General features: G+C 41.4%; 2 protein-coding genes across 11 annotated transcripts; one reads left to right on the top strand and one right to left on the bottom strand.

The window, feature by feature from the left end:
* Positions 1 to 2432: 2432 nt before the first annotated feature.
* Positions 2433 to 13467, top strand: csnk1db (casein kinase 1, delta b). Of its 9 annotated transcripts, XR_013803894.1 has the most exons (10): positions 2433 to 2584; positions 2788 to 2936; positions 4183 to 4411; positions 4533 to 4703; positions 5572 to 5720; positions 6089 to 6257; positions 6495 to 6634; positions 9731 to 9796; positions 11387 to 11481; positions 11943 to 13467. XR_013803894.1 is itself a non-coding variant. In XM_079658576.1 (9 exons), the coding sequence occupies exons 1-8, from the start codon at positions 2569 to 2571 to the stop codon at positions 9779 to 9781; spliced, it is 1074 nt and encodes a 357-aa protein (XP_079514702.1). In that variant the 5' UTR covers positions 2433 to 2568; the 3' UTR covers positions 9782 to 9796; positions 11943 to 13467. The 9 variants fall into 9 exon arrangements, 7 of the variants coding, with proteins under 7 accessions (XP_079514702.1, XP_079514701.1, XP_079514705.1 ...); XR_013803895.1 differs by having other exon boundaries at positions 9731 to 11481; XM_079658576.1 differs by lacking the exon at positions 11387 to 11481.
* A 1667-nt stretch (positions 13468 to 15134) lies between these two features.
* slc16a3b (solute carrier family 16 member 3b) lies at positions 15135 to 27746 on the bottom strand. 2 transcript variants are annotated; one of them, XM_079657684.1, is made up of 6 exons: positions 27657 to 27746; positions 20281 to 20545; positions 20028 to 20171; positions 17594 to 18195; positions 16563 to 16743; positions 15135 to 16479 (listed from the first exon to the last, which is right to left on the bottom strand). In XM_079657684.1, exons 2-6 carry the CDS (start codon positions 20501 to 20503, stop codon positions 16154 to 16156), a joined length of 1476 nt encoding a protein of 491 aa, XP_079513810.1. In that variant the 5' UTR covers positions 20504 to 20545; positions 27657 to 27746; the 3' UTR covers positions 15135 to 16153. The 2 variants fall into 2 exon arrangements, with proteins under 2 accessions (XP_079513810.1, XP_079513811.1); XM_079657685.1 differs by lacking the exon at positions 27657 to 27746 and adding an exon at positions 22330 to 24841 and having other exon boundaries at positions 20281 to 22290.
* Between the last annotated feature and the right edge of the window lie 30 nt (positions 27747 to 27776).

Genomic DNA, 27776 nt, shown 5'->3' with positions numbered 1-27776 from the left:
TGTCTTTACTCTGCAACCCACATCACCAACTGAAAATCACTGGTCATTGTATTACATCTATTTGAATACAGCCACCAGTATTTTATTTTATTTTATCCTTTCCTTTCATATCATACAACTGCCTTGTTTTTTTGTATTGCACATCTGCTTCATTTAATCAACAAAAGCACTTTAACTGTACTTCTTCTTGTTTTTGTCTTTTTATTTATTTCTGTAAAAATGGTTTGTGAATATGTGTGTTTTTGAAGCAACTATTGTATGGGCATATTGTAATTTCATTGTATTTTATACATAGTAGGGCTGCTCAATTAATCGTATTTTAATCGCAATTACGATTTTGGCTTGCAACGATTATGAAAACAACATAATCTAAATAAAACGATAATTTTTTTAATATTTATTTTAATATTATTTTTTGTATTGGTTTTTCAGTTGAATTATACTTAACCTTCAGGGTAATCAACTGTTAAAAAACATACTGTTCACATTTTTTTTTTTCAATAAATGGATGTTTTCAAAGTAAATGGATAATCTTTTTTTAATAATCGTGATATCAATTATTGACCCAAATAATCGAAATTATGATTTTTGCCATAATCGAGCAGTCCTAACACATAGTGACAATAAAGGCTTCTTTGCTATTAAAGCATGATTAGCAGAAACCAGTGTACCTTCCACAGCCCAAACTGTTGTGGTTCTCCTAGGCTGCTTCTTTCAGTTTGCATTACTCATTTGATGTGTATTCTATTTACTGTTCACTAGCAGCGTTTCCGCCAGGGGGGCGTCTTGCCGTCATTTGACGCCATTATTCAGCTCGGGATGCCCTGAACGCGAGCCGAGGGCGTCCAAAAATATTAATAATTCGGGAGAAGATCGAGAGTTTTTATCGCTTGAAATGACGAAAAGGAAAAAGGACAAGGACATCCCTCTGTTGGAGGGGCAAAGGAGTCTGGTGCGATTCTTTTCGGAGTATTGAAGATCGTTTCCCCGACATCGAAGGTGCCTGCTACAGGACAACATGGAACGTGCACGATTTGGACACGATGAGCGCGGGGGGGGGCGGTTTTAGTGGAGCCCGCGCGTGAGCTGCGAGCGCCGGAGCCTCGCAGCGGCGAAACTGAGGCTCCGTCCCCCCCCCCCACCCCCCCCCCCCCCCGCTCTCGGAGGTGGACGCCCCCTCAGCCCAGGTCTGGCGGGAAACACTGCTCAGTAGTCATGTGTGTGTTTGTGATTAAATAAACACTGGGAGCACTGGTCTTTCCATTTGAAGTAGGCATCATTTATCTCTCAGTCAAAATAGCTTTAGATTTGCAGGCTTAGAAAACTTCTCTACCTAATTAAAACTTGACTTTGATGTTGTCATGTCGAAAGCAGATGTTGAAGGTAGGGATGTCCCGATCACCTTTTTTTGCTCCCGATCCGATTCCGATCATTTGATTTTGACAATTTGCCGATACCGATTTTTCCCGAAACGATCTTTATGCAATTCATTAAGAGGAAAAAAAGCATTCAAGTTGTCCCTCAAGGTTATTTTTTTTAATTTAAATTGGCTATTCTATCCAACATGGATATAGCTTATTTTTTTCACAGCAGCATTGGATCAGTTCAGTTGTGCAGCATTGGATCAAAACAAAAATAAAACTTATCAGTACTTGTTAGCTTACTGCTACAATTAGACACTGCACCCTGCCCACTCTGTTGCCAGATTTGAGAGAAATAAGCAACCAGGTCTATGAAAACAAGCCCCAAAGAAGCAACACATACATGATGTTGTGTAATTTGAAACCAAAACTAAGGCCTCAGGATGAATTTAAGACTTGAACATGGTCATTTTTGTTTTGTAACATTGAATAAAAAAAATAAAAAAAGTATTTATAAAAAACAAAAATCCCGATCCCCGATTTTTTTCTTCAGATCTTTTGAAAATCACGTGATCGGCTCCGATCCCCGATCACGTGATCGGATCGGGAAATCTCTAGTTGAAGGACTGGACTTATTTCTTGTCACAGAGCCAGTAATGTGGTTTCTAGATGTTGACATGATTCTATTCTTGATCTAAACCTGTATTTACACAGGACTTATTCACTGACTGTGCTGTAGCTGAAACAAGAACTTGGTGTTTGGTCAATTACATGGACCCAGCAGTTGTTATTCACACAAAATAATAATGTTTTCTTTATTCAGCTGTTTAACCTTATGGTTCAGTCACCTTTTGTAAACAGTCGGAATGGATGTGCAAACTGTCTAAGATGGTCGTACAAATTGCACCATACACCTGTCCTAGAGAAATCTCCTTCTGTGAAACAACTTGCACACTTGGACATTTCACATTGAGAGATTGCGCACAACGTTGCAGCTTAACTAATAGATGTGGTGAAGAGTTACAGGGACAGTTGCTGCATGTGTCCACAACTATATATGCAACATTGTGGCTACAGACGAGTAAACTGAGAATCCATTTGTCCTTTTTCAGGCACAGACATTTCAGTGGGTGAAGAGGTGGCCATTAAGTTGGAATGTGTGAAGACCAAACACCCCCAGCTCCACATCGAGAGCAAGATCTACAAGATGATGCAAGGAGGAGGTGAGTTCAATTTCCATCTTTCTATGTCATCAGCCCCACCTCACCCTCCTCATTACTTTGATCTACTTTTTTTTCCTGCTATCTTCTTCATTGTTTGTCCTCTATTTTGCCTTCAGCTTGGTGAAGTACATCACCATGAGGTGTTCTCCAGACATTTTTGTGTTCTTCCCATTGTAATTGCGTTTACTTCTATGTTTTTGCAGTGGGCATTCCAACCATAAAGTGGTGTGGAGCAGAAGGAGACTACAACGTGATGGTGATGGAGCTGCTGGGGCCCAGTCTGGAGGATCTCTTCAACTTCTGCTCTCGCAAGTTCAGCTTGAAGACAGTCCTGCTGCTCGCTGATCAGATGGTGAGACCGCCTACTATTTTCACACACACACACACACACACACACGCACACTCACCTTATGATGCAAAGCCTCCTTTCAGGTTGCATCACACTTTCCAGCACTCATCCAGGGCATCTGAAAATGAGAGCAGACCGGGCTTCAGTGTTTATTTGGTCCCGTCATTGAGACATATGGGCAGTTCACTTGCTACTAGAATATCAGATATTTTTCTGGTATATCATTTTTTTCCATTTCGATTAATCAGAAGAGATAGAAGCCTTTTTCTAGTATTGAGTTTATCCTAAAGAAGGCGATTCCTTGGATATATTTCAGGAAAAAGATTACTGATAGATCTTTGCAGCAACGAGATATACATTTTTGTGGTTTAGTTATTTAATAAATAATGACTGCACTTATATAGTGCTTTTCTACCTCAATGTTTGCAATGTAATGGCCTCTCATTCACACACAAATTGGAAAGGAGGGGATAAAATAGCCAACCCTGTGTTAATTGTCCACAGACAAAAATAATTGAATAATAATAAATTATATTTCTATAGCACTTTTCTTAAACCCAAAGACGCTTTACATTTGCGAGGGAGGGTAGACAAACAAAAGAAACACAGACACAAAACAGAAAAGCAGTCAGGAGGAAGTTGGTTGAGAGGGGGGGGGGGCGGGGGAGCTTATGGATACAGAGTTGAAAAGGTGGGTTTTGAGGCGGGACTGGAACAGGAGGACGGACTCAGACTCACGGAGGTCTTGGGGGAGGGAGTTCCGGAGCTTCGGGGCTGCCACAGAGAAGGCTCTATCCCCGAAGCTCCGGAGTTTGTTCCTTGGGGATGGAAAGCAAACCAGCTGAGGTGGATCTGAGGGACCGGGGTGGTTGGTAGAGGATGAGGTGGTCAGTGAGGTAGTGGGGGGGGCAGATGGTGGAGGGCTTTGTAAGTGAGGACCAGGAGTTTGTAATGGATGCGGTGTGAAATGGGGAGTCAGTGGAGTTCTTTGAGGACCGGGGTGATGTGATGCCATGATTTGGTGCGAGTCCACAGACAAAAATAATTGAATACCATTCAAAAGGCCAATGGTATTCTTCACATCATGTTTATCAAGATCACTCTGTCATCTGGCCCTTGTCCTCCCACAAAATATGACTTAGCTAGTGTACAGAAGGATCTTTCAGACGGTTGAACTGTGGGATTGAGTTTGCCAAATATCCTCACATGATGGTGTAGTGAGCTTATTTTTCTCTTTCCTCCCTTACAGATCAGTCGTATTGAGTACATTCACTCCAAGAACTTCATCCACAGAGATGTGAAGCCCGATAACTTCCTGATGGGTCTGGGCAAAAAGGGCAACTTGGTCTACATCATCGACTTTGGCCTGGCTAAAAAGTATCGCGATGCCAGAACACACCAGCACATCCCCTACCGAGAGAACAAGAACCTGACCGGCACCGCCCGCTACGCCTCAATCAACACACATCTGGGGATTGGTAAATAACACACAAAACACTCAGAATAGGCTTTAAACACATTGTTGTATTTCTTAGGCAGTGAATGGAAAGTTACAGTGCAGTATTGACCCCTCTCTTGGTCTTTTGCCCCCCTCTACAGAACAGTCGAGGCGTGATGACCTGGAGTCACTGGGCTATGTTCTCATGTATTTTAACCTCGGCTCATTGCCCTGGCAAGGCCTCAAGGCTGCTACCAAGAGGCAGAAGTATGAGCGGATCAGTGAGAAGAAAATGTCCACCCCCATTGAGGTTCTTTGCAAGGGATACCCCTGTGAGTATCTACTTGTTTTAGGTTTCCTTCAATATTAATTATCCAAAAAATACACTAAAACACAAATTAATAAGTCGTTGTAATGCTTCAATCCCTGTACTCAACAGGCTTAGATCTGTAATAGGCATTTAACAAAATACTCTTGCTCAGCAAAGATGGGAAACACTGGAAATGTTCATTTAAACAGTATGATTTTACTTGTATACGATAAGCTAAGCGTTCATTCTCAGTAACAGTTAATGCTCATTATAAGGCACTTGTCATACTGACACAACATCTTTTAAAGGCCAGCTGCCTGTTAGCAATACAACTATTTGGCAAACATAAAAAGAGGTGGAAACTCGGCAGAGACAACCTGGTTCACATTCATTTTGTGGCTAGCAACGTATTACAAGACAGTGTACAATGCAGGAAGAAGAGAACATATTGTACAAGTGTGGAAGACATTGAGCAATAGATTTTACATTCGTGACTTTCATTCATTTTGTATGAACAACAACATTTTGAAAGTGGCCCCTTAAGGACTGGGAATATCATAAATTAAGGATCACCACATATTTAGACTTTATGGCAGGTTCAAAAGAAGGGAGTTACCACCTTTGTTTCGTGTAGCATGTCCATATTGACACAAGTTTAAACATGAATTTTAAGTGCACAATCTACACAGCTTAGAACTTGCTGCTGCACTGCCAGTGCCCAATAAATGTTTTAAACATATTCAATAAAACAATGGAATTAAAAGGGACATGGCATTTAATTGGTTGTGGCTTTTGATACAAGTATTAAGATATTTCAAAATTATTTGGACCAATCATAGTCACTCGGTCATCCCATCAGCTAAGAGGTGTTTTCTTGTTCTCTACCACAGCTGAGTTTGCAACCTACCTGAACTTCTGTCGCTCCCTGCGCTTCGATGACAAGCCGGACTACTCGTACCTCCGGCAGCTCTTCAGGAACCTGTTCCACAGACAGGGCTTCTCCTACGACTATGTGTTTGACTGGAACATGCTCAAGTTTGTGAGTACTAATTATATTCTCAACTGTATAATATAAGCTATAATTAAAACTCAAAGGTTTGTAGATACCTGTCTTGATTTGTTGGGGAGTGTTGACATCTTAGTATTTTATATCGGATTAAGAAAAGGGAAAACTGATTTTAGTTTAAAGTAATTTATCTATATGAGAAGAATGATGACAGGAAATGACATCATGTTATTCATTTGTTTTACCACTCCATGCGCTGTCAGTGACTCACGTGTATTTCTACCATGCCTACTTTTCATTCTAGAGCTCTTACACTTAAAGGCTTCTCGAGAACTGCAACTAGGTCCAAACCTGTCCCATAAAGAAGGAAGTGGTTTTAGTTCGTTTTTTGTTTCACACAGGGAGCCAACCGTGCAGCAGAGGAAGCAGAGAGGGAGCGGCGGGACCGGGAGGACAGGCTGAGGCACGGCAGGACCCCGGGGGCCAGAGCAGTCCCTGCTGCATCAGGGCGGCCCCGAGCAGCCGTAGAGGGAGCCCCAGCCACCCCGCTAACACCCACCTCACACACAGGTCAGTTCCTCATGCAAATACTGGTAAAACCATCAGTGCAGTGTAGTTAGGATTGTAATGTTAAAGTATAGACTTCAATGGTATGCCATAATGTATCAGCAGTAAAAAGTGTGGATAGTTATCGGTAGGAATGTTGTTTAATGATGGAAGTATCAGAAACTTTAATAAATAGATCAAATAGTGTTTATTATGATCGCCACATGCATTCCCTCCTCATGTTTGATCTCTGGTCTCCAGCGAACACGTCCCCCCGACAAGTTTCCGGGATGGAGCGTGAGAGAAAGGTCAGCATGCGCCTGCACCGCGGAGCTCCTGTCAACGTGTCCTCCTCAGATCTGACAGGACGGCAGGACACCTCCCGCATGTCCACCTCACAGGTAAAACTCAAGCCTGAAGACGCACCCGCTCTCTTCTTATTGGCCGAATTCCAATCCAGGCACTTAACTCTGTTAACTTAACTGTTTTCTAGACTAGAAACATGTGTATTTGACCCTAAATACAATGTAATCTATAGGTTGTTTAACCTGTTAAGCACGAGAGGCCCCTAATCCGGGGCCTGCGGGGTGTTTTTTCACAAAACTGTGTCTCAGGGCTTCTTAATATTTAAAAACCTATTAATGTGTCATACCCATTTAACGGGAAGAAACTCAGCTAACTGACGATACGAACCGCTTTTACTGAAACAAAACACAAGTCTCACAAGAAGCGTCTAAATGAGCCCTTAGCGAAAAAATGCTAACGCACTTGGCACAGAACTCAAGGTAAAAATACCCTTATTACTTATCGTAACTGCACACACACAATATCATATTAAAGCTGATATTCCACAGATTCTATAGGTATTAGTATCATCACTGAGCGATCAGAACTCGCGACAGGGGAAGCAAACACAGACATCACAACACGTAGCTTTACGGTGCATTCACGGGAGATCGTCTCACCTTAGCTGTTATTCTGATCAAAAGTCGTGTTCAATGGCATTAAAACGATAAATACGCTGCTGAAGGTTAATCCAATGGTTAATCCAATGTGTCTGTGTCACTTTGAAATGCTTACTGATAATCCATCATTCCATTTTTATGTCAAAAACTGAGATTTCATATTAGCTGCTAATGATAACCACCAGAGTGTATTGCAGCTTCTGGTTCCGGGGCATTCTGGCTGCGCATCACTCATTCACCAATGGGGAATGTTTAGATGGATTTTAGGGACTCGCCCTCGATTCTATTGGCTCTAACGGTTTAAAAGAGGTGTCAATCATCAAAATCGACCAAGGGGGGCCCATGAGACCTGAAAAACAGGCTCGGGGGTTAACTGGTTAACGAGATAATTAAATGTCTGTCTTAATTTGAGAAGTTGAAATGTTTACATTTAACGTACACTATTCCATTATATACACAAAACATTGTTGCACGTGGTCAGTAAGGGCAGCTTGTTGCCCAATCCCCGTCCACGCTTATTGGCTTGGAAGGGCACTTTCAGTGTAAGAAAACGTTTTTAGAGAGCACTTGTCCATGGACAAGTGAGTTTTTTTGCAATTTACATTTTTCACTTGTCCAGAAAAATCGATCGGCATCGTATTTTACATTTTCCCCTCGGTTTTTACGGTAAGATTTTACTGCATCACACATACGGATGGGTATCGTTTGGATTTGAACGATTCCGGTTATGCTTTTCAATTCCGGTTCTTTTCGGTTCTCGATTATAGTTCTTTGAGAGGGTAAAAATAAGTCCCATGACAAACTGGGAGAAAAATATATTTATGAAAACATTAAGTCAAATCTGTATTCCTTTTTAAGAAAGTTTTACAAAGATAAGGCTGTTAAACGGGCAGCGGATCTGCTGTGTGTAGAAAGAGAGAGAGAGAGAGAGAGAGAGACACTGAGCTGCACCATGCAGCGATCAGCTGATACGGAGCATAGAGACAGAGAGAGCCGCGGTCCACGGGGGTCGGCCTCCGCCTCCTGTCCTCACAACTCTTATTAATCCCGATACCGGACAATTGTTATTTGTTCTTACTCGGAACCGAGTTTTGCTTCACAACCCAGCCACTGTGCTACACGTCCCGCCCAGCCCCCGTCTAACAGTACAGAAAGCGGCAAGATGCATTTCCTTAGGAATCAACAAGCAAAACCACAACAATGGCGGACACGGACAATTTGCGAATGAGTTCTGCCTTTTGTAAGCTGAATTTATCAATAATTTGTCAATAAATAAGGGCGAAAAACTTCACTTGTCCATCGGACAAGTACATTTAAAGATATACTTGTCAGATATTGTAAATAACACGTCCCGGACGGTGGGACGTGTGCTTTTTCGCACACTGTTAATATGTTAAAGCAAAAACAGAGGGGAAGTGGGATAGAAGAGGAAGTTGGTGCCAGATTAGGATTGGTCCAAAGTGTAAATTAAAGATCTGAAATATACTTGGGGGGTGTTGGTAGCGGGTGGGGGTTGGGGTGATGTGCCTTTTGTGACATGCAACAACATGAACCTTTCTGTTGGTCGCTTGTTAGTAGACCTTTCAGGCGATGGCAGAGCGAACAGGTACAGGCAGGGCCCATAGTGATAGCCCTATAGTTTAAATCTACTACCCACAAATAAACATATGGACATGGGTTACTATTTAAAACAAATTGTAAATATATTTAGGAACTTATCAATGTGATATTAAGTGGGGGTGGACCTCAAATCCTCTAGGGGGGTCCGGGGGTGGGGGTGGACCTCAAATCCTCCAGGGGGGTCCGGGGGCATCCTCCCCCGGTAAGATTTTTTTTTTTAATTTTGGAGTTAAATGCATCAATCTGGTGCATTTTGAGGGGAAAATAAAGAGACTAGATCTATGGGAACATCTATATGAAACATAACTGTATACATTTCAATAATCATAAAATCATGGCCATAACCATTAATATACCATTTCCAATATGAAAAAACACTGACACCCTCAAATGGAAATATGTGTTTACATAAAAAGGGTGACCAAACTGTTTGAGACCCACTGAGAACTTAGTTAACTATCTAAACACTCAGAGTCCTTTACCTCACCTGAGCTGAGGTTATCCCGAGCTTGAATGACACACAGTCAAGGGCTTTGATCTATGATCTGTATGACAGTGGCCATGTCGGCAGGCCACATCATGTAGACAGCCAGTCCCCCTGTGTGGGGCAGGCCACTTAACAGGCCAACCTTGCAGTTGGATTTACATTTGAATGGTAATATAAACGTTGGTCTTTTATGGAAGTCTGTATCTTGCTACTTCATAAGATTAGCTTTAGTCTACATGATTTAAACTAGACTGATGTGTAGTCCTTCAAACTGTGCTCAGATCCAGAGCAGCAGAACAGTCCTGATGCTGTTCCACCAGCCACATGTGTCCTGTTCCTCCAGCTGTTAGGGCTGGTGCAGGCTGTGGGTTCTGACTTGACATATTGGGCCTTCTCTCTCTCCCTTCCCCCCAACCTCAGAATAGTATTCCCTACGAGCATCACGCCAAGTAGACGCTCGCCACGTCCTTGTGTGACGGCAGCAACACTGGGTGAGTCCTGCACAACACCGGGATGCATGGCTCCAACCTCCAGTTCTACACCTGGCTGCGCTGAGTCTCGCTTTATTCACCACTGTGCTTAGAGAGAGAGACTAGAACAGTCGTCAAACTGTAGGGCTGCCCCCCCAATAGTCAACCAAATGTTCGTCAGCTAAAAAAGTCTTAGTCAAGCAAGTTTTGTTGCATCAGCCTGAAAACCCCTCAAACTTCATTTGGGAGTTGTGCCATGATTTAAATGTACTTTTGTTAATAATGTCAAGAAATCCGAAGTGTGGGATCATTTCATTCAATTGTACGGATATATGAATAATATACCTGTAACATTCTTTCTTAGCCCTTGAAATGAAGCCATTTTGTGAATCCAAAATAAAAAATATCTATATTTAATAATCATCAAAATATGATGAACGTGTGACCACCAGTCGATTAACCCCTGGAAGTGACAATTACTGGTTGACTAGGAACATCTTTGGTTAAGGGCAGCCTTATTCAGTTATACAGCCACTTTGCTGACGATGACATCACAGCTGCATTATCATTGAACAGTCAGATACTGACAATAACAAGCAGCGCAGGGAAGTCCTCTGAGAACTGGATTGGAAAATGCATCGCAGTGCATCACAGCCCAACTATGTGACTCCCTTCTTCCCTCCCCATGGGTGACGTAATGCCCCTTTACTCAGCTCTGTGGCTTGTTGCTTGCACAGTTGTTGTGCCTTCCTACAACCCCCCCCCCTTGCTTGGTGCAGTCCAATGTTCACCTGCAGATCCCCCCCCCCCCTCCCCCCCTGATCTTTCCACCAAGCACCTGCATGATATGAAGCTTCTTATCTGCATGTCAGCGTTCAGCTTTGTCCTGGCTGTGGCTGAGAGCATGTTCTGAAAGGAAAAACGTTTATTTTGCTTCCTTGAAAAAGCCAAGGAACAGATTATGTATACACAGTGTCTCAAAGAGGTTTTGGCCATCACATGTCCTCGAGGTTTGCTGAACATGACTACCAGGATAACATGCAGGCCTTTTCCACTGCAGGAAGTGAACAAACTGTAACTTCAGGTGTAGCAATTATGACAAATTCTGCTTTTATTTCCACGGTACTTTCCAGATGAGTTCATGAACCTGAATTTGAACACACCTCTAAATATCAGAGGGCAAGTAATGCAACAGTTAGTTTGCAACACCACAATTATCAATGCGCAAAATGTGTTTATAGGAGTAATATGTTTGTATCTTTTTCCTGTGACTGTATTTTTGAGCCTTGTCTTATAGAATGAAGGAGTTGTTTTTTTTCTCTTGTCTTTGCTCATTCCACTTCATTTATATCTTGGGGCTGCAGCTGCTTGAGAGCTCAGCCGCTAATCATTTCACTCCGTAACCCTCCTAGTTTTGGAATTTCATAAATGTTTGCAAATGTTTTGCCTGATGTAAGCTGCACTGTAAGCCCACCCTATTAGTGTTCCTTCCCTGCATCACAGCAGTATATAACATTTGTGTTTCTATATGAAATGCTATAAATGTATTCCTTCCCTGTCCATTTTTCACCTGACAGAACTGATGTTATTTTTGCTTGATATTGTCCGTAGCCAGAAAATGATCTGATATTGTTACAAGCTACCAATCAGCAATCTCTAGTTACTACCAGCTGTTACTCCAGTTTAGAAATGGGGTCGTTTTGAACGTGAGTATTAAATGCTTTAGGTGAATTTTCGACTCTAAAACACATTTAGACTGTTGATGAATGTAGATGCTACCCACATGTTGATTCAGAAGGTGTGACAGTACAGATAAGCATGCATGTAAAGTTATAAGGAGCAGTGTGTAACTTCTGGGGATCTTTTAGAGGAAATGGAATATCAGTGTTATGTTTCCATCAGTGTATCGTCACCTAAAACAATAGTTAGTGGAGGACGAGTCATCCAGAACTGAATAGGGAGCCGTTCCTCTTCAGGGAAACCTCTGTTGCACGGACATGTTCCTACAGTAATCAGAACAGACACACCTATTCAAAATAGGTGTGTCTGAGAGAGGTGGGGGGGGGTTTCAGTTGGAAGCCTCCAGATCCTACACACTGCTCCTCTAATGCCCCTAGGGGTGTGTTAGTTTCTGATCCTCCTGTTTCCTGTGCTGTGTTTCCCCCAGATGATGTCCGGTGTACAGACCGCTGGTCTCCATCTTCTTGCTCCTCGATGAGCCTACCCACAATGCACCCTGGCAGACCAGGCCCTTTCCACTAAGAAGCAATCTTAATATTCTTACTAACTAATATTCCTAACTACAGCTACCAGCTAGGGAGCACCTTCTGACTCACTGCTTTCTGACTGCTCTCAGAACAGCTGTCTCATTCAGACTCTGGTCCTCTCCCAGAACCTTTAACAGTGACCAGACGTCGGGAAGACTCCGTCTGCTTTTTAAGGAGACGTAAACAAACCACCACCACTAGAGTCTGAATGGACAGTGCTGTGTCTGAGGCTAACATGGAAGCCGGACTCACTGATGAGAGTTTAGACTCCTTCCTCTGCAGAAGCATCTGTCATCGAGGACCCCACATTTCCACTGCTACTTCGATACCTGATCAATAAAATCTTTCTTTTGTGCAGTAAAGTGTATAAAAATAAAGCAGCAGCTCTTCATTTTATAAATAAATATAGGTAATTTTTGGGGTGTGATGCTTTTCACTTTTCATTCCCACTGACCACTTTTCCTGATTTAATGATGGCCACCACCACTGATGGGGCTCTCTTCAGTAACTATTTAGCCATTTGTATTAAATAAAAAGAAAGTACTTCTTTGCATGTTTTAGGGGTGAGCCTTCAGCGTCAGGTGTGGACTCGACTGCTAGTTGAACACCTGAACGTACCACTAATCTGCTATGGTATGTTGGGTGATGGAGGTTGTGTGTTCACACGCTAGTCGGCAATATGTTCTGTCTTCACCTCCAGGCTCCGGGTCCAATGAGCCCGCTTCCCCTTCTAGTATTTCCATACTAGGAAGTGCACTTTACGTACGGGGCAAGGACATCATCTAGCATATTTTACCAGGTGTCCATTCACTGTACAGAGAAACATTTTTTCTTATTTGTATAATTTCCAAGCTGTGAATTACTTGTAATAATGTTGTAAAAATGTTTGCTCATCTGTCGATGGGTGTGGCTTGCTCTAGGAACCTGAGTTTGAGATGCCTAGAAGTAGTGTCCCATCAGCTGGCCCCTGCAGAGAGCGTGCTGTTGGCAGGGAAGATGAATGTGAAAGACTTTTTGTGCGCCATGCTTGCTGTCACTGTTCTTGGTATTAGAGGTTCAGTGATCGACCACCAATGTGACAAACTGCAGTATCGGTACTGAAATGCATTCTTTGTGAATCCTCTTAAACACTTTGAGAAAGCATTCTTTGTTGAGAGGAAAGCTGAACTTCTACAGCAGCAGTGGGGTTTTGTTTTCAATCTGGACACTTCTCTGCCATGTCTTTCAGAATGAAATGGTTGTACTTCATTCTTCCTGCTGCTGCTCCTCTAATATTGGATTTTGACCCTTGACCTCTACGGTCAGCCGCTTTACATCGAGTGAATTATGTAAGCAAACAGATCAGCGAGATTTACTTTCTCATATTTATATTTGCCACTGTCTTTGTGTACTTAAACTGTAAATAAATGAATTACTTGTACATAGTTCCTGCTCATGAATCAGTTCATCTGAGTGTCCTACAAAACAGAACACACATGTCATTTGTCCACAGAAAACATATTTATTTGGGAAAATCAGGCACCACATGCCTAGATTGTGTTTGACATCACTCAGAAAAATAGCAGTGTAAAAGCAGCAGGTGCGTTCCATTTATTTACCAAGCAACAGGGTGCTTGCTCTAAGTGTTTTAACATTAAATGGAACACAGACAGTAATAATAATTATATTTCTATAGCGCTTTTCTTCAACCCAAAGACGCTTAAGGTAGAGTAGAGCACATGGATCCCAGCATTGGACATCATACCAACACAGCCCAGGGACACTTGCAGCATCAACAGTAGTAAAGGCATAAGAGGACGTACATTCATAAGCTGAGTAAACAACACCAACACAGACTGACAATTCAAGATACACAAATGTATCAGGCAGCATATGAAGAAAGCTCACTAGTAGCTCAGTGACAACAAAACAAAAAGACTAACATGGCAGCAATTAGTGAACAGCTACAGTATGACATTTAGCTGCCCCTTTTTTAAATAGTTGTACAAACAATTTTCAAATGCGAGTTGCTGTCCTATTGTAACAAACGACAATAAATACATTCATTTTTTATATTAGCTTGACAATATATTTTTGAAGCAATGTCCACCTACAAGCCTTCGAAAGCTTTAAACTGTGTTTCAGTTCAAGTTCTTTTGACATAAGCACAACTGGTGTTTGTAAATATAGGCCGTTTTTTAGTACGTAATGATAATGGAGACTGGAGAGGGAACATTATTAGTGCTGTGTTAATCACAATGATAATCAGTGATAAATCATGATTAAACTTTGTCTTTCCACTGCTGTGAGATAGTAAACATTTGAGCTGGTAAATAATGTGGGACATACAGTATATATACACTGAACAAAAATATAAATGCAACACTTTTGTTTTTGCTCCCATTTTTCATGAGATGAACTCAAAGATCTAAAACATTTTCTATAGACACAAAATAACCATTTCTCTCATATTGTTCACAAATCTGAAAAAAATCTGTGATAGTGAGCACTTCTCCTTTGCCGAGATAATCCATCCCACCTCACAGGTGTGGCATATCAAGATGCTGATTAGACAGCATGATTATTGCACAGGTGTGCCTTAGGCTGGCCACAATAAAAGGCCACTCTGAAACGTGCAGTTTTGCTTTATTGGGGGGTTCTGGGGGGGTCCGAAAACCAGTCAGTATCTGGTGTGACCACCATTTGCCTCACGCAGTGCAACACATCTCCTTCGCATAGAGTTGATCAGGTTGTAGATTGTGGCCTGTGGGATGTTGGTCCACTCCTCTTCAATGGCTGTGCGAAGTTGCTGGATATTGGCAGGAACTGGAACACGCTGTCGTATACGCCGATCCAGAGCATCCCAAACATGCTCAATGGGAACCCTAACCCTAACATGTCACCCACTCTGGTGGTCACACCAGATACTGACTGGTTTTCAGACCCCCCCAATAAAGCAAAACTGCATGTTTCAGAGTGGCCTTTTATTGTGGCCAGCCTAAGGCACAACTGTGCAATAATCATGCTGTCTAATCAGCATCTTGATATGCCACACCTGTGAGGTGGGATGGATTATCTCGGCAAAGGAGAAGTGCTCACTATCACAGATTTTTTCCGATTTCTGAACAATATTTGAGAGAAATGGTTATTTTGTGTATATAGAAAATGTTTTAGATCTTTGAGTTCATCTCATGAAAAATGGGAGCAAAAACAAAAGTGTTGCATTTATATTTTTGTTCAGTGTATGTGTGTGTGTTTGCGTTGTAGCCACTTTGTGATCTTGGAACCACAGCTTTTGCAACCACTTAAAGCTCTCACCGTAAACTGCTACAGCTCAGCCTCTGACTGACGCCGCTCCGGCGCTCAGCTCTTATGAGATTCAACACATTTTTGGGACCGAGATCTGGCACCACTGCAGTAGAAAGTTAAAGAAGTGGTCTGCAATCAAAAACCAAGACCATTGCAGTTTGTGTTTCGCAGCACACAAACTGCTCCCACCCTAATATCTCTGCTGGTGTACCCAAAAGACACAAAGCTTACAGTAGGTCATATGATGGCAGCTGAGCAAACCCCATCTGTTGTACAAAGCTATGAAAAGTTGTTGAAAGCTTGACAAAAGAGCTAGTAAGTGGACGTTAACTGGCATTTTTAGTCAACCTTTTTGGAATCCTTAGGGAAATGGAAGGTGGAACAGCTTGAATTCTGAAGAAAACAGCATCTGTCTGTAAAACAACTGCAAAAAACTGCTGAGAAAAGTACATAAAACTTAATGTCCTTGTCCTTAAATGTAATCTGTGTCTGAGCCGAGCCTAGTCAAAAAAGGTGTTGAGTGAGTGAGACCTTTAATGCCCAAAGGAATTGTGTTTCAGACTCTCCATTTAACTCATTAACAGTAATACACGTTTTGAATCACATCCATATGTTGCATTAGAGCCGAATAGGGCAAAAACACGTGTTGATGATAAACACTCTATCAGAATAGATTGTTATTTAAAGGGCAATATTTTCTCCCCTTACAATACTTAGACCCTTTCCCTTTGTCTGACTCCTAGCTCAGCGTTTTGGAACAGATCCTCCTTAGAACATTTGACTCCCTGTTGGTGAACAGTTTCTCATTCTTCAGTATTATCCTTCATATCGATGTGTTCTCTTCCTCTTTCTCACCCGTCTCCATCACCGTTATCTCCTCCTCCCCTGCTTTTAAAGCGCAGACTTTTCCATTGTCTTCTCCCTTTGGCTCCTCTTCGCCATCATGGTCTTTCTCCTCTTCCACCCCGCGATTCAGCCCCTCCTTCTCTGCAGCATTCACAGCCATCTCCAATTTAGCTTCTGTCTCTCCGTGTTTTATCTTAATGCAGAAAAAGTTGCCCAGGGCTAAGACCATAGCTGACAGAGTGACCTCACAGCCCGCCAACAGGAAGACGTACATGTAGACATTGGTGTAGTCCAGGAGGCGACCTGGTGGAGAGAAGGAGAATATTAGCATTACTGTCAACCCCTTTACTATTTCACTGTCTCAATCTTTCCTCCCTTGTTCTGACCTGCTCCAGGAGGTCCCACTAGAACAGCGATAGCTTCCACCAGCAGCACTAGGCCTATGGCGCTGGAGAACTTCTCCGTTCCTACGACAGCCATGAGGACCTCGAACTGCAGCGCTCCAACCATGCCGTACGAAATGCCGAAGAAGATGCAGAAGAACACCAGACCACCGTAGTCTTTTGCCTGCAAGTAGAAGAAAAGTCAGGTTAGCATAGGACATTAAGGTGAAGGAATGAGGCTACTTGACCAGGAATGACTAAAGCTAAAGACTTATGCTGTGTCTCGATTTAAGATGCTCTCCTTTGCTCCATTGCAATGTCATACACTATTATCACAGTTTGTGAATTTTTAACAGGCAGTGATGTCTCAAACTGCACTATCACAGCTGTTAGGATAGTGGTGGTCTAATGGATAGTGAGGTGGGCTGAAGATGATCGGAAGGTTGCAAGTTCAAATCCCGCAAAATAACAGAAGATTATTTTCGACACTGGAATAGTAGTATGTGTTAATGAAAAAAAACCTACTAGAAAACTTTTATTTGTACAGTACTGTGTTGACCAAAGTAACGGTTACTTCTGTTACGTAGCCAAGATGGTGGTCGTTTGGGTACTCATAGTGCATTTTGCTATACTATATATGCTCTCAAAAAATCACGTCAGTACAGGAGTTTGTGAATTGAGACACAGCACTGCAGTTACCTAGCCCAACAATACACATATAAAAAAGTATATCAGTCTAATTTACAGTTTTCCCTTCAGAATAATCAACTGAAATAATCGACCGAACAACATTCACTTTTTACTACTGATTTTTATAGGCATTAAATGTTATAATCTCTTAAATATTTAATTTATATGTTTTGTTTCTTTTTTTATCCTGTTATTTTTCCATTATGAGCCAAGTAGTCCAGTTCTCTGACCTTTAAGATGTCAATGGATGTGGTTTCTAGTCAGTGTGTGAAACTGAAAACGCTTCACACAGGCATGATCATCTCTATCCTCTTGTTATATTGAACCGAATGCTGCTTAATTACCTGTGATCCTATGAGATCGGTGCACCCGTTGAAGATCATAGCGAAGCTCAACACGTACACAGTTCTGGGTCGGACCCACTTCGTGCCGGCTATGAGTCCACAGATAGGTCGAGCGAACATATCAACAAATCCCAGGACGGTGAGGAGCAATGCAGACTTTGTGTCTTCATAACCAAGGCTTTTGGCGTAGCTGACCACAAACACGGGGGGCACGAACAGGCCCAGCACCATGATGGACGCTGCAAGGGTGTAGATGATGAAACCTCTGTCCTTGAACACGCTGAAATCCAACAGCTTCTTCTTCGGATGGATTTTCTTTTCCTCTGTGGGAATGCTTTCCTCCAGGTTCTCTGCCTTTTTAGGGGGCAACAGGGGCCTCATGAGGGCCCCACAGGCACAGCAGTTGAGAAGTAGGCCCCCGAGTATGAGGAACCCCCCCCTCCAGCCATAGTGGTACTGGAGTACCTGTCCCAGTGGGGAGAGGCAGCACAGCGCCACAGGGCTGCCTGCTGCCGCCAAGCCATTGGCTAGAGGACGCTTCTCGCTGAAGTAGCGATTCAGCATGATAAGAGACGGCTGGAAGTTCAACGCCAGACCCAGACCTAAGGACAGAGAGACAGACAGAAATAATTCACTTTGCAAAAGGTTAGGGGTGAGGGAGAGAGGTATACTAGAGGGACACCAACACATAGAAGCATCTTGAGACATAAACACTGGAAAGGACTCAGTCTCTGTTGTCGTTTTGGATATGGAGAGACAAATTCTTTGTGGCTAAAATTGTATTTAGAAATGTCGTTTTCAATTTAAGTCTGTACCAAAATGATAGACTAAAAAGGACATTCAATATCAAGCAATTAAAAAAAAGCGTACAGTTCTATATGGAGAAGTAAAGTTTGAATACAGCAGTTGAAAAGTTTTATTTCGAGAATTCAATTCAAATTCAAAAGTTGTATTGTCATATCATATATGCATATATATATATATATATATATATATATGATTTTCTATTAATACGCCATTAATGGTTTGATGTCATCTATATATATAGATGACATTAAACCATTAAATGGCATTGGCATTAATCCTGGACAAAAGCTCCATGTTTGTTTGACCTCCCAAACTCAACCCTACACAGACTTGTGTGTTCCTTGTACTTCATGAACTGACTTCAGTATTACTGCAACTGTAACTTACTGTAATTATTACTATGGCCACTAGAGTTCACTGCCTAACCATTTTGAACTTCCATAGAAACTTGGATCATCTCAAGATAATTGTGGCTGTTTCTTTTACATTTGGAAAAGTAGAGTTTGAGTAGGTCCCAAGAATGGTGTTGTAAATGTATCATATTGTAATTTTCATATCATATTGTTTCTTTATGTTTTTCCACCTGGTGGCATGAATGTGAAAGTCCTTTGGATCAAGGCTTATGTTAACCTTAAGATGGCATTAGAATAAAGCTAAGAGGTTCAGGTTCATCAGCAGGAAGAGGTTTATCAGTGTTTCTAAAGTTTGCATATTTCCTGTTACATTGATTTTGCCCAGATGATGACAGTAGTGGAAAGGTCAGGAAGTCATCAACAATATACATATTCTGGAGGAATATCCAAAGTAAAAGTGATAGGCAACTTTAGGACGTTTTTTTCACAATATGTTGCTTTGATGAATGGAAAAAGCAACTGACAAAAAATGTAGAAGGAAAAAAACAAAAACATTTGCATCGTTTGTCATGTTTCGTCAATACTGTTAGTGTGTATTGTAGGGAAATTAACCAATAGAACAAGAAGGATGTAACATGGGGTTATTGGGTTAATCCCACCCCCCGCAGTCAATATGTTGAAGTGGGATAGACATGTTGAGGGCTGGACCATTAACTGTCATCTGAAAACTCACTAATTGTGGGCAAGATACAGTAACCACAATTTGCTTTGTAAGCATGTCTACAATATTTAAGTGTATGTACGTTTCTTTGGATAAAAGCGTAAGCCAAATTCCATGGAGTGTAATGAATATACAGATATACAGTAGATCAGTGCTTCTCAAAGTGTGGTCCGTGAGCACCCCCTAGTGGTCCGTGAGTATATTGGTAACATTTGAAATAAATAAATCAATTTAAGTTTTCCTCACTCACGCGGGAATATCTCCGCAATGGAGCGAGCCTAAGTTTCACTTTCAATGTCATAATATAGCCCAGCGCAACACCTTCATCACACATGTTGCCACTTGTTTGTACCATTTTCAGGCGATTTGTAATCTGCTCTAGAAAAACGATGTGATTTTGGATATTTGTGGAGTTAGGTGGTCCGCGAGTGTTTTTTTATTGGTTAAGTGGTCCTTGGTATAAAAAAGTTTGAGAAACACTGCATTAGATGCATGCATATTTATGTAGCCTTTTTACATGTTTTATTTTTGTGCAAGTTCTTTATGACCTTACCTGTAATAACTCCAGTGCAAAGGTAGATGTGTATGATACTTGTGGCAAAGGAGGCCAATATCATTCCAAGGGAGGCGAAGAGTCCGCCGACCATCATCACCGGCCGACAGCCAAACCTGTTCACCAACACGCTGCACAGAGGGCCTGAGAAAACATAATCAATACGTCAATTAAGTGTGCACATGTGTAGTGTGGTATATATCATTTTGATGTTAACAGCTTATCCCCCCAGTCTTGTACCACCCATGTCTACCTGAGCCGTACAGCATGGCGAGCAGTATTGATGAGATCAAGGCAGTGTCGCTGTATCCCACATCGAATTCTAGGATCAGCTCCTTGAAGAACACGCTGACAGCTTTGGGGAAGGCGTAGGAGAAGCCAGTAATTACGAAGCCCCCGGCCAACACTGCCCACCCCCAGCCGCCATCTGGTGCCTTCACCCCAGGAGGTGCGTCGTCCACCACTGCTCCTCCCATGATGCTCTTTGACTACTTTGTAGAGGTCAGTGGCTATAAACACTGGTAAAAACAAGAGGTCAAACAATGTGTTTATAATTACTTAAGTCAAAATCAGAAGCGTGTGGTTAATCAACCCAATCATGTGTAAAAGCTATGTACACCACAGTGCAGAACTTAATATCGCCTTTGAAATGTTGGAATGGCTACATTTCTTCTCCCTGTTCATTTCTAATGGTCAGCATCCATGTCACATGATTGGCAACTTACTCTCGGTGAAAACAAAAAAGATGGCGGGCACAGTTCAATAAAATGACAGGAATAACATAACAGCCATGATAATGACGCAAACTACACACAATATACAGTTTTTTGCTATAAAAAAATCACTTAACCTGTTCGGTTTGAGGCTAGTATTCTTGGGAGAGGTGGGTCTGTTTTATTTAAAATATGAGCACTTCTATTTTTGTAGACTCTGCATGGGAGAGTGTGTGTTTTGTGTAGGAGTGTGTTTGAGTGTTGTATTCATTACAGTAGAGGGTGTCAATCAGGAAACATGGCATCTGCGGTGCGGGATTTACTATTAACAGCTTGTCAGGACGGATGAATATTCTTCATCACCCAGTCGGAGTCCACATAACTCACATACTCCGCACATGGACATACTACTGCACAGCCTATGATCTCTGCTGTTCATCCTCACACAGTACCGTACTCTATACATATGGTATAGTATATAACTGTGTTGTAAAATGTCAGGGGTGGATGTACTCAGATCCTGTACTTAAGTAAATGTAGGAATCATTTCATTTCAAACCTTTATTTAATCAGATTGGTCCCATTGAGATCACAGATCTCTTTTTCAAGGGAGACCTGCAGCATATAAGTTCCACATGAAACATAAAACAATAAAGGACATCATACATTATATTTACAGGATACATTTACATAGTTATAGACATTTACAAGTGCCCATAGTATCAACGAGGATTTCATTTAGCCTAGCTTTAAAAACATGCAGAGGAATGAGATTGCTCAGTTTCAATTCTTGCTGAAGACTGTTCCAAGCAAGTGGAGCTGCGCACATACAAGCTGTCTTACCGAAGACAGTCCTTGCTCTTGGCACATCTAACAATACTACATCATGAGATCTCAGACAATAGCTGCTTGCAACTCTCTGTGTTATCAGAGAACAGATATAATACGTGAGTTTACCCAACAAAGCTTTATAAATAAACGTGTACCAATGACTGAGCCTCCGTACAGTAAGTGATGGCAAACCTGCCTTGGTATACAGTGTACACTACAGTGATGAGTAAGCAATACCACAACGTAGAAATACAAGTATAAGTCCTGTATTTATTATATTTCATATCATTAATCGAAATGTAACAAAAATGCTCAATAAAATTGGAGTAGTGGAGGTAGAAGTTTAAAGTAAAAGGAAATGGAAGTACAAGTACCTCACAATTGTAGATATGTATTGTACTTAATTACTATCCACCTAAGTCAAATGGATAATATTTCTTGTAGAGTTTATTTATGAATGTAATTATAAAAGGAAGCCCCTGATCACATTCACACAGTTGCACGTATGCACAGCTGGAAGCTGTCCAGTACAAACACACTCTGATCTGCCGGCCACTGATCAGTTGGGGTTGAGGAATCAGGGACATCTCAAGTGAGCCCTCCCAGATTGATCCTGCCAGTCTGGAGATTTGCAATAGTTATTAGCTAGCTTCTTTAACATGTAAGCCGCCACTGAGCCTTGATAGTATGATCAGTGTTAACATAAATCCATCTATTATCTGAAACCAATTGTCCTCTGCAGCACAGCAGGGGGCCACAGCTGATCCCCGCTGACATTAGGTGAGAGGTGAAGCACACCCTGGACTGATCGCTAAACAACCACAGGGCTGACACATAAAGACAGACAGCAGGAAAGAGAGACAATGTGGTGGAGTGAGGATGTATACCCGGAAGTTAGCAACATTAACGGCCCGTCCACACGACGGCGTGCGTTGAAGCTTCAACGCTTCTGCCCATTCACTTTGAATAGGGTTACGTCACGCTTTGCCGAACTGCATTGTGGGAGCGTTGCTTCGCTTTGCTCGCTTCAAAAGTTGAGCAATGTTCAACTTGTCAAGCTTCGGCGGAATCGTCAGCCAATCAAATCATATGCCAGCACAAGCTCTAGCTAATCAAACCGCGTGCTTGTGTGTCCGGGGCGGGAGATTCATGTGATTGGTTGTTGGTCGAGTTTCAGAAAAGCTCACCGGCAAGCTTCAACGCACGCCGCCGTGTGGACGGATTTTTCTAGTGTATTTTGGTATATTGCAGAAAATAAGATCTGTTGCAAAGAATACTTACACATTTTGTTCAGTAGAATAGTCTCCACATATAAACACCACTTTTGTTATTTTAGACCTGTAAATGCAATCACCAGAAGTTAAAAGCTAACGTTAGGCTACAAACAACTACATCATGGTTGCATGATTGCGCGGCACCACTGCTAAGCTAAAGGCGGCTAATGTTCGCCGTGATGACGTCTAGTAGTCTTATTTAGCCACTTGTTAGCAACCGCCGACACTTAAAAGCTTGAGACATTCAAGAGTGGGGATTCAGGATGTATTTTACGTTGTGGAACATAAAAATCTCTTAAGCTTGTGTTAACCACAGATCTTATTTCGGAAATCTTACCAATTAAAAAAACAATAGCTTTGAGACAATGAACTGAAAGTGCTAAAATGCTAACTCATTTATTGGTTTCAAGACTCATTCTTGCACCACTCTAAGAGCAACTAACAATGAACCATGGGGAGAACCCTCTACAAACACACAAAGTAGGGCCCAGGCTGGTCAGCAGGGTCAAACAGAGAGCCTTTTTGGAGTGAGGTAAAAGTGCTAATCACTGCAACACCATGAGTTACGACTTCCATCTTAAAGGTACCCTATCATACTGTTTTTCATCAATATATTATAGTTCCAGTTATATGCAACACATGTCTCTGAAGTGTTTGGCTGAAACACCAAACAGATCATTGTAGCATCCCATAAACCCCTCGGTTTCAGCCCTGTTCCAAAAGTGATGATTCTGTGTCAGTTACTTTAAATGCTAATGAGCTGCTGCTGGCCACGCCCCTCTGTGGAAGTGTTCGGTTTAATAGAACACAATGGTGCTCTAGGAGGAGATTCAAGTGATAAGGCTGGCTGGTATTACCTTGGTTAGTTATTGGCTAATGGTTGCACATTCCAAAAAAACATTTTCTTTTGGATGGATTAGGACAAACAGAGAGGGAATCTTTTTTCCTGAAACGTTCTGTATCTCTTTACACAAAGGGGACTCATATTAATGTATAAAATACATGAAAAGTGGATTTTGCGTAATAGGTGACCTTTAACATAAAATGTGTGTAATATTTTATCCTAAGTGATAACTAGTGTTTACTTAATCAGCCTGGCATAGCTTTCATGAAGGACATCTGTTTTTTGGCTGGTGTTCCTTTCAGGTTCTATTTTTGTCAGCCACAACTGCAACAGCCTTGCCTTTGCTTCCCTATTGCCACAGTCGGCAAAGCTGCCCCATTGTGTAATTACTTTATATGGTATCCTTATTCTGTAATGCAAATATTTTAATCACAGTTAGTAGGTTAAAGGTTACACATAATATTTATGATATATGTAAAGCAGGGTTGTCTGTCATATATAATAGATTTGTTTATGTGCATGGTTTCCTTATCTGATTATATATACTGCATACAAAAATCTCCATACAAATGATCAGTTTACCATTCATATATATCTTATATGATATCCAGTATATATGCATTTAAGTTGAATGTATAAACATATATACCTACAAATACTCTTGCTCTTAATTTGTCTTTAATGTATTTTCAGTCACACCGTGTACATTACAGGTCAGAGCCTGACAGATGTTGTTTAGGAGCAGGAGCTAGCATGGCTTATAAGTGAACAAGCGTTTGTGGTATTTCATTGATGACTTGTTAATTATACAGCGTGGTATCCAAATGTACTGTCATTATTACACTGGGTGAAGCCAAGCAGCGCCAGTCCTCCCCTTTGCGATTTAACCTAGAAGAATGTTGACAGTAAGATATTATAAATAAAATAAATGAGAAGTCATTATCAACACACTTCCTGAAATTGTTTCTTGAATTATTAAATTAGGAACATCAGCAAACACCACTATTTTGCATAAAAACAAGAAACGGAAAGCAAATTGTATCCTGTTCCACATATAAATGCCTGTTTCAAGTAGTTTAAAAAAAACGACTTATATTTTTTTTGTAATAAATTAACGATCTTTGTAGAGTTACCAATTGGAAGTTTAACGTCAATTATCACCAAAAATGATTATTATAAAAAATAATGCTGTTAAAAATGTAAAAACAGTAATTGTCAATGTACAGTATATATACAGTATATACATTAAATCAGCTGACATATTGACAGCAATATTCACGTTATACTAATGTAAATAAAAGAAAAAGGACATTAGCCGCTTTCACACCAAGTACTTTGCTGTACTTAGTACCCCCATGGCACTAAGCAGGGGCGGACTGGGACTTAAATATCCACCCGGCTAGTTACCCGGGGGGGGTGTCCGACCCACTTCAGTAATGGCCCACCGGGAAAACTCCCGGTATTCCCAATGGCCAGTCCGCCCCTGGCACTAAGTACAGATCGCGTTCACACCGGAATAGGTCACAGAGGGAAGATAACGCAAATGAAGCCACTGACATCACTTATTCTTCTTCTGCTTTGGGTTTACTGGCAGGCCGCAAACCACTTCACGGCGTATACTCCCGGCCGGAAGTCCCCGGAGTTGGGGACTTCCGAGTAAATCGCCAGAACGCCGACACCTCCTCATCACTCCACCGCTCCCATGTTTTTTTGTGTTGCCAGTTTTTGTGTTGCCATAAGTTATTGGTGTGCGGGGCTGATGCTAATGCTAATAATGCTAATGCCAGCAAATACAATGGCGGCTTCAAAAAACTTTTCAGAGTTTTACGGGGCGTGGTTTGCAATTCGCCCAGCCAATAGAAATTGGTACTTTTCTCTCCCCAGGATAGTACCACCTCTCTAACAGGCACTAAAAATGGGGGTAAAAGTTCCCGGGACTAAGTACTCTTTTTGGTGTGAACACAAAATAAGGGGTACTTACGGAACTAAACGAGAAAAGTACGGGGAAAAGTACTTGGTGTGAACACGCCTATTGATGCTCAACTCTAAGTCTATTCAATGTTCAATGTCTTCACTTAACAAATAATATATGCAGCCAGCATATAGATATTTGCTTATTTATTTTTTTGGACCACGGTGACTTTAGCTTGGTCCAGGGCTGGATTTGAAACCAGACTCCACATAAGTACCAAGCCCCACATATGGGCTGCCAGCTCAACCAAGTGAGAACAACTTTCAATCAGAATACATTATTTGGCTAGACTGACCGAAGCTCTCCACTTAGTTAGCTTAGCAACATTGCATCAGCTGTTGTAAAATGTTCCACTAAGCTGCACATCCTCAGGGCGGGGGGGTCTCCCCATCTCAATCCGTCTGAGGGTTTCTGCAGTTCCCTGAATGTATTCCAAAGTCATAGGCGTGGAATTGGATCCCAACAAAATGCAGCAGCTTTAACAAATGAATGGCCGTTGTAGGAATGTTTTTGACCTACAGTTTGGTGTGGTCTGTTTCAGTAGTAATCACTGTGACTGATTGATGCCTGGCTTTTTTTTACCCTGGACTGGTGTGGATGAAGATTGGCCTTATTCACTTGCAGTGCAGCCTGCTTTCTTGAGGGTATGGTTACCGGCTAAGTGCATTATGGTTGGACCTCTTTGGGGATTTATGTTAGTGGGGTCCATTAATAGTTTTAATTAATGTGTATCTTTAATAAAGGCTTTCATCACATATTATAAAGGTTCTCATCACAGGCTATTTTTACATTATTCGGATCAACACTGTAAAAATACTCTGTTACAAGTAAAAGTCCTGCATTGAAATGTCACTTAAGTAAGTATAATCAGCTAAATGTACTTAAGATATTAAATGTAACAGTAGGCCTATAATGCGCCAAAAAAATCGACCAACAAACTAAGAAAATGACAATAAGTATAAAGAGATAAGGAAACATTTATCGATATACGGAAAAATAAATAAAGGAATAAATGAAAATAACATAAATAAAAATAAGAAATAAGAAAATAAATATCGGCTGAAATAAATAAAGGAAACAAATAATTATGTTACAAAAATAATGTTTGAGGAAATAAATACAAATGATTATTTGTTTTGTATTTTCTTCACCCAAATATGTATTTATTTGATCCTGTTACCGTGACTTCTCAAGGTATATGAAAGCAGAGTAGTGATGAAGCTCAGAGCCCGGGGATTATCAGCCTCAGATATGCTGCTGAGAGCACGTAGGCACTAGGCTACTTCTGCATCACCACATTACAGTCCTAACGTTGACTGTTCATTGCGTCACACTGTGACTCCATCACTCGCCGAATCAGGAAACGACCTTCAGTTAACATCTCTTCTTGTGAAATAACATCCACTCCGCTATAGTTTCTCTGCTCTTAATTTCTTGGTTGGTAGGATGACAAAATACTATTTCCGGCTAATATTTCAGTATATTTTTACATTATCCAAGACACCAAAAAGTTGTATTGTTTCTAAAAAAAGACAATTAACGCGTCCGTCTTTTATTTACTTCAGTTGACTAGAACTGAAGTAAAGTTAGGCTTCCCTTTATACGGTGTGTCCGCCTTTAAATCTGCCTAAGAAAGTGAAATGCGACACCGAGACAGATGTGGACAAAGCTCGGTGCTTACGTGAGGACCGAGGCGTATGTCTCAAATGTGCATCCCGGCGGGCGACATTTCTGAGAGGAGGGTCCAGTCTGACCGGATTCCTGTTATAACAACTTACAATATCCAGAGACTATTCACCACCATTCAACACCTTTATAATAACGTCATAGGATCCCTTCAAATTACTAGAGTGACTATCATCCTACCTGTTACTCTATTGCTGAGCACTCTATATAACAGGGGAAATACATTCCGAGAAGGCCGTAACACATACACATATACAAATGAAGAATTGATTAAAAGGAAAAATAATAAACTATCACACCGTAGCCTACCTGCTGAGATGCTGTCCGCCTTCTTCAGAAGCTCGTCCACAATAAACGTGTGAGCGCACTACCGTGGCTGGACTTTATCTAACGCTGGCGTGCAGGAACCATTGTCTAATATTGTAGCAG

Source organism: Notothenia rossii (genome assembly GCF_949606895.1).
Source record: "Notothenia rossii genome assembly, chromosome: 11".
Taxonomy (NCBI): Eukaryota; Metazoa; Chordata; class Actinopteri; order Perciformes; family Nototheniidae; genus Notothenia; species Notothenia rossii.
Note: the sequence above shows the minus strand (reverse complement) of the source record. Positions and strands in the feature narration are given on the sequence as shown.